This window comes from Manduca sexta, chromosome 24, assembly GCF_014839805.1.
Source record: "Manduca sexta isolate Smith_Timp_Sample1 chromosome 24, JHU_Msex_v1.0, whole genome shotgun sequence".
NCBI lineage: Eukaryota > Metazoa > Arthropoda > Insecta > Lepidoptera > Sphingidae > Manduca > Manduca sexta.
The window spans coordinates 10083343-10096539 of record NC_051138.1 but is presented as its reverse complement, the minus strand read 5'-3'; the positions used below and the strand labels follow the sequence as shown (position 1 = coordinate 10096539).

At 38.2% G+C, this 13197-nt stretch overlaps 1 protein-coding gene across 1 annotated transcript; it reads left to right on the top strand.

Annotated features, from left to right (window-relative positions):
* Positions 1 to 11537: 11537 nt before the first annotated feature.
* Positions 11538 to 12254, top strand: LOC119190437. The gene has a single exon (XM_037442401.1). The coding sequence runs from the start codon at positions 11538 to 11540 to the stop codon at positions 12252 to 12254; it is 717 nt and encodes a 238-aa protein (XP_037298298.1).
* Positions 12255 to 13197: the final 943 nt, after the last annotated feature.

Sequence of the window (13197 nt, the reverse complement as noted above, 5' to 3'; positions counted from 1 at the left end):
TACGATAAATAAAAAAATGTATTGCTCTCATAGTCTAATTTTTAAATTTGACAATAGTTGCGGTAGTGCGGTAATATAGTTGTTCGTAATTATTTTCGTCATATAACAAGAGATGGCGCGCTATCATACATTTTCCATTCATAACAAAAAAATCTACTACTTATCTAGCATTTATTTTAAAAATTGAGTCAAATACTTATATTATGTGGGATTCAGTCCTGGATCTGTAAATAGGTCGTATAGGCCACGGTCTATGGGCGGCAGCCTCTTAGGGGCGATTTCAGAGGACGTTCACTCGATTTAATTATTCATTCGTTTCTTTGACTTTAGTGCCTTCCATAATTCAAATTAACAATGAACCGATTTGGCTGAAAATTGGTGGAGAGGTAGCTTAGAACTAGGAGACTGTTACATAGTGATGTAGTCTCAGCTTACTAAAGTGACATCACTATGTGGCGTCCTTCCGGCCACTGTCACTTCCGCACACTTTACGTCCCGATAGCGTCTGGTCATGTCTGATTATAATTATGTTTATAGTCTTAATTAATAAATATATTGTCATAAACGACAGTGTCATTATTCATCAAATACAGAACTACAATACAGAGACGGACATGGAATACTTTTTATCCCGTTCCCACGGGAACGGGACGTGACATAAGACGTGGTATAAGAAAGCAAAATTTGGTATGGAGATAGTATAAGACCCTGGGAAGGTTATAGGCTACTATCCTGGGAAAATATATAGTGGGACTTTTATCCCGGAAAACTCCTGCACGCGGGCGAAGCCGCGAGCAAAAGCTAATATTGAATAACGGAAAAATGGCAGGTGGATTTCCGATGTATGAAGTAAATAATATGTGTAACGCTTAACAATAATATTGTACAGATGTTCGCTATTTTACAAGTTCAACATCCCACAAATATTACATATGAAGTTGGCTTTTTGTATGGGAGGACTACGAAGTCGATTTTTTTTTGTAGAATATTTTTTATTCAAAGTATGCACCATTGTTATCTATGCACTTTTGCCATCTCATAAGGAGTTCATTGATCCCTGTACTAAAAAATCATGAGGGCTAGAATAAATAAACTCTCATAAGGCGGTTTGGACTGCCACATCGGAGTCTATTTTTTTCCGTGTAAAAAGTAATCCAAACTTTGGAATACATGGTAATCTTTTGGAGCAAGGAACGCGGAGTACGGTGAATGTCGCAGACCTTCTAGTTGCACCTCCTCTGGTTTAACGGCTGTGTGTTGTGCAGTGTGTGATATAGCGTTGTCCTGAAGCTGCAGTGGCCTAGAGCAACAGAGCAGAGACAAAGCATCTATCGATATTGATAAGATGTCAGAAGGGATCGCAACACAATTAAATTTCTTGCTGTCTAAGACACAGTACACTCAAATGTCATAGTGTTACTTCTATGCTTGTCATTGTTCTGAGCTAATATATATCTAATATATATTTTGTAACTTTCTGACTCCACAGATGTTGTCCTGTCTTAACCATGAACATTGAATTCAGATTGGATAATTAATAAAAAAATTATTAATCAAAAACTTATTATTGTTTCTGGGGCCTTATTCTCTATCCCGCACGTTATTTTGACAGTGCGTAAAAAGCACGTAACACAACGCATCATGTTTAGGACTATAGAAATTTGGCTTACAGAATACCATTCCACGCACATTTCTCGAAGATAACATGACACGACCGCGTTACGCGTTTACACTATCATACAGAATAAGGGCCCTGTGCGCACTGCGCATTCTGTCAATCGCTGGCAGTTATTTCCAACAACTGACAGTTATGTAAAATTTATGTTTTCGTTAAGTTTTTAAAATTTTCTGATATTTCGCTCAACTTCCTTAATATTTCTTTTACAAGAACCTTCTCCTAACAACAATTAACGTAACAAAAAAAGAATTAGCGAAATTGTTCCATCCGTTCCTGCGTTCCAAGGAAAATAGAGATTTTTTTTGTAGTAACACCGTTTTTCATTAAAGCGGGAGAATTGTTGTGTAATTCAGGTTCACAGTTCTCATTAATAATATATCCCACTGGGCCATACAGTACCGTGCGAAAAAAAATATGATATCCAGTACTTAATTAGTCCGTTTGGGTAGGCTATCACCGCTTTGGCTATTTTGCAGCCGCAACAGCAGTGTGCAATCTTAAAACTAAAACATTACCCTGTGCCAATATGAAGGTATTGGAAGGGATAGGTTCTTGTTTATATTACTAGCTTTTGACCACGACTCCACACGTGATAAATATTTTCCGGGCTAAAGTTTTCTGTTATAAAAGTCGCGCTTTATATTTTCCCGGGATAGAAAGTTATCAATGTCCTTCCTAGTATCTCGAAGTATATCCATACCTAATACCTATATCCTTAGCGTAGTTTTTGAGTTAAATGAGTCAGACAGGCATACAGATGCAGCGGGGGGTTTTGTTTTATAATATATTTCTTAGAACTTTTTTCAGCGACTTATTTTTATGTCGCAATTGTATTAAAGTTATTGACTATTACTTAAAAGCTACCTTTAAAATAAATGCATCAACTCCAGCCTGTGGCGCTCCCCTAAGGATCCCTTACGTCCAGGGCGAAAGCTCGATCTACTGTATTTTCGGAGTAGAGTTCAGCTCTTGTTGAAAATTTTAAATCCTAAAAATGTTCCTTAATATATTATCTATTTAAAAGTGTCAGCTGCAAATTGAAATGATGTATACTTTAGGAGGGGAAGCAATAGCAACAACAAATTAACAATAAATTATAATCAAGTTTAAAATAACATGTTATACAAAAATAATGTTTTTTCAAATTCTGTATGTATTATAAATTTCGAATGGATAGCTTCTGAAAATACGGTTAGCGAGTAGTTTTGCTGGGAGCACCGCCTTAACAAGGCAGACCCCTAAAGAAAAGTCCGCAGATGAGGTTCACAAAATATCCCGCATTACATTTTCAGAAAGTTGAAAATGACGCATCCTCGGCTACGGTTTCTGGGTAGCTGCCATACAAACAGTTATATAATAGGGTATTAAACACTTTTTTGAAAAGTGTCTCAAATTAATCTTAAGGTGATAAAATACCACTAGAAATTTTATAAAAAAATATTAAATCAATAAGTGCCATTAAAATACATTTTTCACAATAATTTTTATTGGAATTAAAATAATAATAATAAAGTTTACAACAATAATATGTAACTTAGCAGTAACGTGCCGGGCGAGTAATGGCGCGCGTATGTCGTCGACGGAGATTCCCGCCGCTTCCGCCTTGTGCGGGTGCGGCGCTAGCGAGCTCGGGGCTCGCAGCAACGGTGTGTGGTTGGTTGGTTTGGGCGTTATTTTGACCGGATGTTATACATTTAAATATTACATTTTAAGTTTTCCCGCGTAAATAAACACAAACGCTGGAAGCGCTGGAAGCGACATTGCTGACGTCATCTTGACAGTAAACATCAAGTAACAACGTTGTGCATAGAGAATTAATTAATTTAAATAAATAATTACAATTAAAATGAGCTACTATCCTTATCATTGGTGTGTTGTTCCTGAATGTAAGAATACTAGTGAAAAAACGCCAAAAAAAAGTGGATTCAATTGTCAACTGATATAATTATGAGGAAAACTTGGTTACAACTTGCGAGAAAAGATCCAAATTTATTGTCCGAAAAATTTGTCTATTTCGATAAATTAAAAATAGTGAACGCGTATTGACACTTCAAGTTGTTTACTACCTTGATGACGTCATGTCATGGCGGCTCTCGTTTCGCATATTTGTAAAACAGATTAAAAAAGTAAAAACTTTGAATTGATTTTAAAAAAATATTTTATAATTTTATGAACTGAAACTACTATTTTCCGATTGCGATTTTTGGAATTTTTCTCACATAGGTACACTAAAATACCCTATTATATTATTATATTACTATTATATTATATTGTATCTTTTCTGCGGGAAATCACGGCATAAAGGCTGGTCCTTTTGGAAGGCTTGCGTGAGGACATGGATCCAACACATAGAGTCCCCTTTAAGATACATTACTCTAGTTGGGGTTTATACACCTTGCAAGTACTCACTCTGTCTACACTTATGGAGGAAATACAGCCAAAGACAACGCTTGCAAGGTGCAGGGACTATTGCAGAAAAGATAGGAATTATACTGAGTCTATGAATGGGATCTAACTGGACTGGTGCTGGGCTATTGATTGAGACAACGGGACGCCTGCCAAGTAAAATGTGTCAATCTTATGTATTTAAGGCAGACGGTGACTTGCCCCCGACGGGCATAGATATGGGCATCCCATAAGTGGCGTAAGCCAAGGACGGACCGGTGTGGGGGGCTTAAGGGTATCGAAAGGTGTGCACCGATTTCATCATCGCGGTTCGCTTTCGCGTCCCGGAGCGGGTTTCCTCGCTATTACGCTGATTGAACACTTCCACCCTGGAGCTGAGGTTCTTAGCTCTTGCGACTTCTACCCCTAGCCGGCCAGTCAAGGCAAGCCAAGGTTCGGGGGGTTTCATTTAGCCCCCACGGAACCAGGGAACGCGCTGTCACCACTCACCGTCGGTTCGCCACAAAGCCGGCTTATATTATAATATTATTATATTACTTATCAACATTTTTAAAAGGCTGTTATTTTAACATTCAATCACTTAAATGTTATGAAATTTGTATATAGGTGCGTTGATCTTATAAATGGTGCTTTTCTACTAAATACCTATCTTATTAATATTGTACTTCATATGAAAGTTTGTCATAATGTTTAGATGTAGGCACTTACTAGTACCTACTTATAGCTCTTTGTATGCTATTAACCATACATGGTCTCCATTAACATAATAGGTATAAATGTGTTTTTCTCGGAGATGTATTTATCTGCACATTAGAACTTTAATACCAGGAGAGGTTGTTCACGCGGGCGAAGCACTAATCCTTGTGTTGGTATAATACAATAGCAAGTGTTACCATCCAATGGTTGTGACGTCTTCATTTATCAACTATTATATGGGGCATTCCACGTGAAGCGGGCACGGAAAAAAACTCGATGTCTCAGATTTTCGTAATATTTGATTATGTTATACCTATACTTAGTCTGGCCATAAATACTGTTACACTTAATTATAAAAAAATATTACATTTGAATTTCGAATCTGTCATTTTTATACGATTGTTCATTGTGTTTTCTCATTTTGGCGCCAATACATTGTAAAATATTTTGCGATATTAAAATGGTGTGGGGTGATAAAGAGAACCGAATCGCTGTGATAGCATTACACAAAGTAGGTATGGAGCCAAATGCAATTTTTAAAACTCTCCATACACTTGGTATTAGTAAAATGTTTGTGTACCGGGCTATTAATAGGTACAATGAGACCTCCTCTGTTTGTGACAGAAAAGATCTGGCCGTCCACGTAGTGTTCGTACGAAAAAGGTGGTCAAAGCAGTAAGGGAAAGAATTCGAAGAAATCCTGTCCGAAAGCAAAAGATTTTATCTCGGGAAATGAAGATAGCACCTAGAACCATGTCGCGTATTTTAAAAGATGACTTAGGACTTGCAGCCTATAAGAGACGCACTGGCCATTTCTTAACTGATAATTTAAAGAAGAATAGGGTGGTAAAATCGAAACAACTACTGAAGCGGTACGCAAAGGGAGGTCACAGAAAAATTTTGTTTACGGATGAGAAAATTTTTACAATTGAGCAACATTTTAACAAACAAAATGACCGTATTTATGCTCAAAGCTCTAAGGAAGCTTCCCAATTAGTCGACAGAGTGCAACGTGGACATTATCCGACTTCAGTGATGGTTTGGTGGGGTGTTAGCTATGAAGGAGTGACTGAGCCATATTTTTGTGAAAATGGTATCAAAACATCGGCACAAGTGTATCAAGATACCATTCTTGAGAAGGTAGTTAAGCCCCTTAACATCACCATGTTCAATAACCAAGTATGGTCCTTCCAGCAAGACTCGGCGCCGGGTCATAAAGCTCGGTCCACGCAGTCTTGGTTGGAATCGAACGTTTCGGACTTCATCAGAGCTGAAGACTGGCCGTCGTCTAGTCCCGATCTTAATCCGCTGGATTATGATTTGTGGTCAGTTTTAGAGAGTACAGCTTGCTCTAAACGCCATGATAATTTGAGTCCCTAAAACAATCTATACGATTGGCAGTGAAGAATTTTCCCATGGAAAGAGTGCGTGCTTCTATTGATAACTGGCCTCATCGTTTAAAGGACTGTATTGCAGCCAATGGAGACCACTTCGAATAAGCTTTTTATATTTTTAATTGTTTTATATTTATGTATTAAACTGACACACTGTAAAAGTAATAAATGTTATTTGCAGTTAACAATTTTCTTTTTTCTTTATTACAATATTTATGGCAAGACTAGGTATATGTCCTCGATCCAGATACAAAATATTTTTGAAGTATAAAGTCTGGTTAGCGAGTTAAAGGACTTTGAAGTTTTGACTGGCCGGCTGGTATACGTCACTTCGAATCCAATTATCAAGTTTTTAAATGTTACAATAAAATAAATAAAGCAATGAAATAAATACTTCATTTAATGAGCTTTTTTATTGTATTTTTGGAAATTGAAAAATGATTTTTTTTCTTTGAAAAAAATATGTTTGAAAGTTTCAAACTTGAATTTCACAAAGTTGGCATATTTATATATTTTTTATTTTTTTTTCTAAAAATAGCTACTATTGTATAGATAATCCCTGCGAAGTTTCATAATGGGCTGAGAAGTCGTTTAGGAGATAGACCGATTACAGTGCCGAAGCGCGGCGGTCGCCAGAGAGAGCGAAGTAGTAAAAACTTTCAATTAAACTAAATACTTTATATCACAGTATTTTATCATGTTTTGCATTGCTTTAAGGATTCAATTACATCTGATTATAATATAAAAAAATATATTTATATTACTGACGGTGCACAATAACGGTATAACATAATCAAATATTACGAAAATCGGAGACATCGAGTTTTTTTCCGTGCCCGCTTTACGTGGAATGCCCCATATATCAGAAACCCTTTTCGGTAATTTGTTGATAACATTATGGTTATGGTGAGACTCGTAAGCCATTTTATACATTGAGGGTAACTAGGTTTTTGTCAAGCCAGAAATCACATAGATGGCATTGCTACATAACACTTTTTTCAACCTTTAACTGGCCAACAATATAATTATCATACCTTAAAGCGAAAAGTATACTCGTACTACGCAATACTGTCAATACCTTTGATGGTCTAAAAAATAATTGTTACTTTTGCTTAATTTCGATAAAAAGGTAAGTACTAACCTAATTTCGGTATTAATTATATAATTTCGGTTAATTTGCCGTCTCACCACATTATGAGAGTAAAGAAACAGACGGTACGGTCACCTGTGTATTGCGCACACACTTGTGCACTATAATATTTCCTGCGTACATGGCTGATCTCTGTTGAGATTGCCCGCTGTGGCCAAAATTCGGTTAGGAAGGAATCAATTAAGTTCATAAAAATATTTGAGATTCCCTGTAAAAAATAATATGAAATTTTCTTTCATCCTTACATATAAAAAAGTGTAAAAACGAAAGTAAGACTGACTAAATTGTTACAGCGTTGTTTTCTCTTTTGTATTTCACTAACAGTATTTTTCTCAGGGCCGGCCAGGCTAAAAAAGGCCTAAAGGCATTGCGTTCTAAGCACCAATGTTGTAATTTAAATTCTATTTTATTATTAATTCATGTTGTAATTTGTTATGTAAGTATATCAATTAAGTAGGTTTATGAGACATAATAATAATAAATAATATCGGTGCTATATTTATACATCGACGCTTGTAAGGCAATAATCATATCTAAGCGACAACTATACCGAAAATGAATTATATAAATATTTTGAATCACTGTTTTTTTCTGAGTCATTTGATCTAAGTTTTGTAGGTCTAGGATAATTTTAATAAAATTAGACTATATCTTAATAAAATAAAAAGTTGAATTGTTATGAAATTTTATATAAAAATTAAAAATCAAAACTTAAAAGCACTCTACTAATATATATGATTGCATTTCAAGCGTCGATATGGTCCCACTGTTGGGCACAGGCCTCCTCTGCTGCTAAAAGGGATTAGATCTTAGTCCACCATGCTGGCCTAGTGCAGATTGGTAAATTTCACATACCCTTAAAATTCTTATACATAACTTCTAAGGTACGCACGTTTCCTTACGATGTTTTCCTTCACCAGATATTAGGAAAGACAAGAGGTTTATGTTTATGGGTATTAAACCTCCGGATATACGTACATCTCGCCAGTCAGTCCCGTAACCATCTAGGCTATCGCCGCTTACTACGAACCCTATCTTTGTAGTAATAACAGTGAATAGTAAAATATAAAATGGTATAAACGGTTAGGTATTAGGTACTCATGTAAGTTTTAACTGGGTGATGGGTGAATCAACTTTTTTTCTACAGTAGGTACAATTCACTTTTGTATGAAAAAAATGAGTAAGTGGTTTTGTGAATTTTATTCTAAATTTATGCGGAACTATTTCATTTTGTGATGCCACGTGATGGATGCATCATAAATCGAAGGTCTTGTGTGCGTTTTTATAATTTCAAGGAGAATGTGAAATTCGTCTTATCACCTAAATATTGCTTATTATTATCTATACTTATAATAAATCTGTAGAGAGGTCAATTCTGTACATGAAATATATTTCCAAAATAACTATCAGGGGGTGATTAGGGATCGATACTGATGCCAAAAATGCAATTAGTAAAATTTTTGTCTGTCTGTCTGTCTGTATAACCGTTATAGAAACAAAAACTACTCGACGGATTTTAACGAAACTTGGTACAATTATTTGTCATACTCCTGTGCTGGTTATAGTATACTTTTCATCACGCTACAATTAATAGGAGCAGAGCAGTGAAGGGAAATGTTGGGAAAACGGGAGAAGTTACTCCATTTTTTAAGCTTCCGTCGCGTGTGCATCCTTAATGGTTAAAGCTACACAGAAATCATGTATGACGGAAATGTTCTCCTTAAAATTATGTAAAAAATATCCCTCGACAGCATATGTCTATCTTTTATGGTTGACTCACAATAACACGTGTAAGTCCCGATAGCTTAGCAGTTCGAAGCTTTCTCATTATATTTGTCTACTCTTACGTTTATAACACTCTCAGTCATCCCTAATTAAAAAAGTTAACATTATTAAATATTCCATAAAAGTGAATCATAGAAATCGGTATAGAAACACCAAAGTTATACATGAAATACCCTAATAATAAGCCATCACGCGTGAATACTGAATCATGCTATAAGGATTATTTTTGTATATATATAAGGTCGCGAACGCACAGGCAGGCGGCTTGCTTGGCACCTAGAGGCTAGCGAATCACCTAGCGAGTAGCTTCGTAAAACGAACATTCTCGAACGTTCGCGACCGGCTCCATTTTTGAAGTCCGAAATCCACGCGGGCGAAGCTGCGGGCGGAAGCTAGTATTGAATAAATTAGTTAAAAAAGACAAGCAAATTAATGTATTGTGCTATTTATTTCTGCTTCAATGTATTCAAGCAGAGAAGCAGTACTTAAATAAATTAAAGTGAAAAATGAAAAATAAATTAACAAATCGTATTTCATTTGTAGAACAAAAAATATTTTTTTTTGCGCAAATTGTTTGCACTTTTAGTTGCAGGAAGTTTGTGTTCAAATATGGGGACACTAGTGTGTCTCTCTCTAGTGAGTTTACTTTCAAAAATTAAGAAATAGGCACATATGGAAGAAATCTATATACGTATATTAAAATGAATCCCTATTTCCCTTGTTCACAGAATCACGCGTGAAAGGCTGGACCGATTTCACTATTTTTTTGTTGTGTTTCTTATTGTCAGGAGAAGGTTCTTATGAAAAAAAATTCAAAAAATTGCGCGGAAAATTAGTAAATTTAACGAAAATATTAATTTTATATAACTTTCAATTGTTTGAAATAACTGACAGTGACTGACAGAATGCGCGCTGCAAATTCATAGTTAAAACCAGGGATGTTATGGATATTCAATTTGGATATGGATATCGGAATAAAATTATATCGGTTTCGGATACGGTTACGGATATGTAATTATTTCGGATTATCCGGTAGTTTCGGATAGTTTCGGTTACGGATATAAGATTAAAGTAAAATAAAAATATTATGTAATACAGTAGGGCGACGATTACTAACTATCGTTCGTCGTCATAGTCGATTATTCATTATCGATGAACTAATTGGGGGACATGGGTGTTCGGAAAACCTCTGTGTTTTAATTTGAGATGAAGTTTCAGTGAAGTAGTGCCACCTCCTTTCCATGAAAAGTTTTTATCACACTGTTTACATTTTGCAAAATAACCTTTAACTTGATGAACGCATTTTGTTCTTATAAATCAATTTAGTACGTAACACAACACTTTTCATTCAGTTTAATAAATTAAGTACCTACTTACTCCTAAATGAAAAAAAATATTATTTATGAGTTAGGTTATGATATGTTACCATGCCATGTTACGGCCCTATCTCCATCAAATGCTGAACAAGGCGTTTCGCAATAACTCGTTCAAATAGCTTGCCCACCTCGTCAAACAGAACTATTGGGCGGTTAGCTGACGGAGAATCAACAGGGCGCCCTTCTTTCCTCAACAAGACCAATTTTCCCGATTTCCAACATCGCGGAAATTGGCCTCGCTGGAGACAGGTAGAGAAAAGTCTTCTTAATCGAAGCTCGATGGTTTCCTGAGCTGGTTATGTTAGCGGTGTCTCTTATATCGCTAATGCTTTAAACTCCTTGCCTTGGAGTTGCATAAGGGAAACACTTCAATACCATGAAGTGCCAACTTACCTATGCCGCATTGTTGAGGCTTACCTGTCGGAAAGAAATATCACCTTTCCCGTCCGCGAGGGGTGGAAGCGGTATGACATGGTATGCCGTGTTCCACAGGGATCAGTCTCTTAGGAATTCTACTGTGAAACATTGAATACGATTGGGTGTTGCGAGGTGCATTTGCTCCAGGAGTTAGTGTGGTTTGTTACGCCAATGACACGCTTGTCACTGCACGAGACAAATCGCACCGGGAGGCAGGTCTTTTGGCAACAGCTGAGGTTGCTCATGTCGTTGCCCGAATTCGGCGTCTGGTGTTTAAAGTGGCCCTCAACAAATGCGAGGCTGTGTGCTTTCACGGACCACGGAATGCGCCCCCTCGTAATTTCCATATTATAGTGGGTGGTACTCGTATCAGCATTGAGCCAACAATTACGTATTTGGGCCTAGTTCTCGATAGCCGATGGAACTTCATAGAACACTTCTAGCGGCTCGCCCCCAAGCTTATCAGCACCGCAGCTGCGCTTGCGCGGCTTCTGCTTAATCTTGGAGTGCCTAACTCCGTCTGCCGGAAGCTTTACGCAGGGATCGTACGGTCTATGACCCTATACGGGGCACCAGTGTGGGCTGATCACCTGAGAGCTCGCAACATTGTAGTATTGCGAAGACCATAAAGAGCGATGGCCGTCAAGGGCTATCAAAGGGTATCGTACGATCTCCTACGAGGCGGCCTTCTGGCTGGATTTCCCCCTTGGGATTTAGAGGCGAAGACTCTTGCGTCATTGTATCTGTGGTACGAGATGTTGCTTGCACGGGGCTTTAGACCAGCGCCCCAAGAAGTTGCTAATGAAAAAACCCGGCTCCAACAATTCCTAGAGGCGGAATGGGAGCAAAGCCTAGAACATTTTAGTTTTGGTACGGTGACAATTGAAGCCATTCGGCCTATATTCGCAGAATGGCTTTGGAGGCAGCAGGGCAGTTTAACCTTTAGAACGACACAGATACTTTCGGGTAAGGATGCTTCGGGAAGTACCTGTGTAGAATCCTACACAGGTACTTCCCGAAGGTACTTCGGTGCCGGCTGTCGACGAATCCGTCGACAGCCGGCACCAGGGTATCATCATTGTGAGTGCGAAGAAGACTCAGCTCTGCACACTTTGGCCGTTTGTCGTGCATGGGATTCATTGCGCCAAAATTTACTCACGACTGTGGGCGGCAACTTGTCGCTTACGACAGTTGTGGCAGCCATGGTCGAGAATGAAGATGGTTGGAACTCCGTTGCCACTTTTTGTGAACAAGTCACGTCCGCCAAAGAGGCGGCGGTGAGAGAAAGTGAGCGTTCAATAGGACTTCCCTTTCGCAGCAGACGTCGGAGAGACGACCTCCGACCTCCCTAAGCTTCGCTTTAGGTGGCGGACGGGTAGCCCGATATCGGGTAAATGATGCTCAAGGCTTGCCTGCTATATTAGATGCCTCGTATGATTTTACCAAGGTCTCATTCCTTGGTGAGAGGCTCTGCCCAAGAGCCGAATCCTGCGAAGGTAGCGGTTGTATGCACTTGCGCACCCTGTGACCTTTGATATTAGGGAGTGAGAGTCGAATGGCGGGGTTTTAGTCGGTAGGACAGTTTATACCGGCGAGTCCGGCGGAAATTCGTAAAAGGATTTCCCTGTTTTAAAAAAAAAAGAAAGGTTATGTTACGACTAAAAATAACAAACAAACTATACAAGATTCACGTGACGCGTGAACGGTGAAACAGAAACCTGTCGGAATATATTATCCGTAACTTATCCGATACTTTTATAACGGATACGGTTACGGATATATTTTTATTTCGGATATCCGATAGTTTCGGTTACGGTTACGGAGCTCCACAACATCCCTGGTTAAAACGGAACAACGTCTGTCGGGTCAGCTACTTGAATATAAAAGTAACGTATATAATATAATCTGGTGGCAAATATTAATATAAAAAACGAAGTAAAGTCCACAACACTTTAATGTAGCGAACATACAATATAAGTACAATACACTTTGCGATCACAATTTAACGGACGGAACGTCGATTCACGCGTTGCGTAGCTGCGGGCCGACTGACGAGCCGCGGCGACGGGCGATCACGGCGCGTGCGGCGCGGGTCGCGTGGACTGCCGAGCGACGTTTCGGGAGGTGTCGGGACCGTTCGGGCGTTTACGGCGGCGCGCTACAAGTACATTTGACTCGGCTTCGCGCCGAATGTCCTTGAGCGCGCTACACGTATAATTTGTTTAGGGATAATTTTCGATTGAAAATAGGGAAATATAATGAATTAAATTTTCGTAATACTAACATTAAAACGAT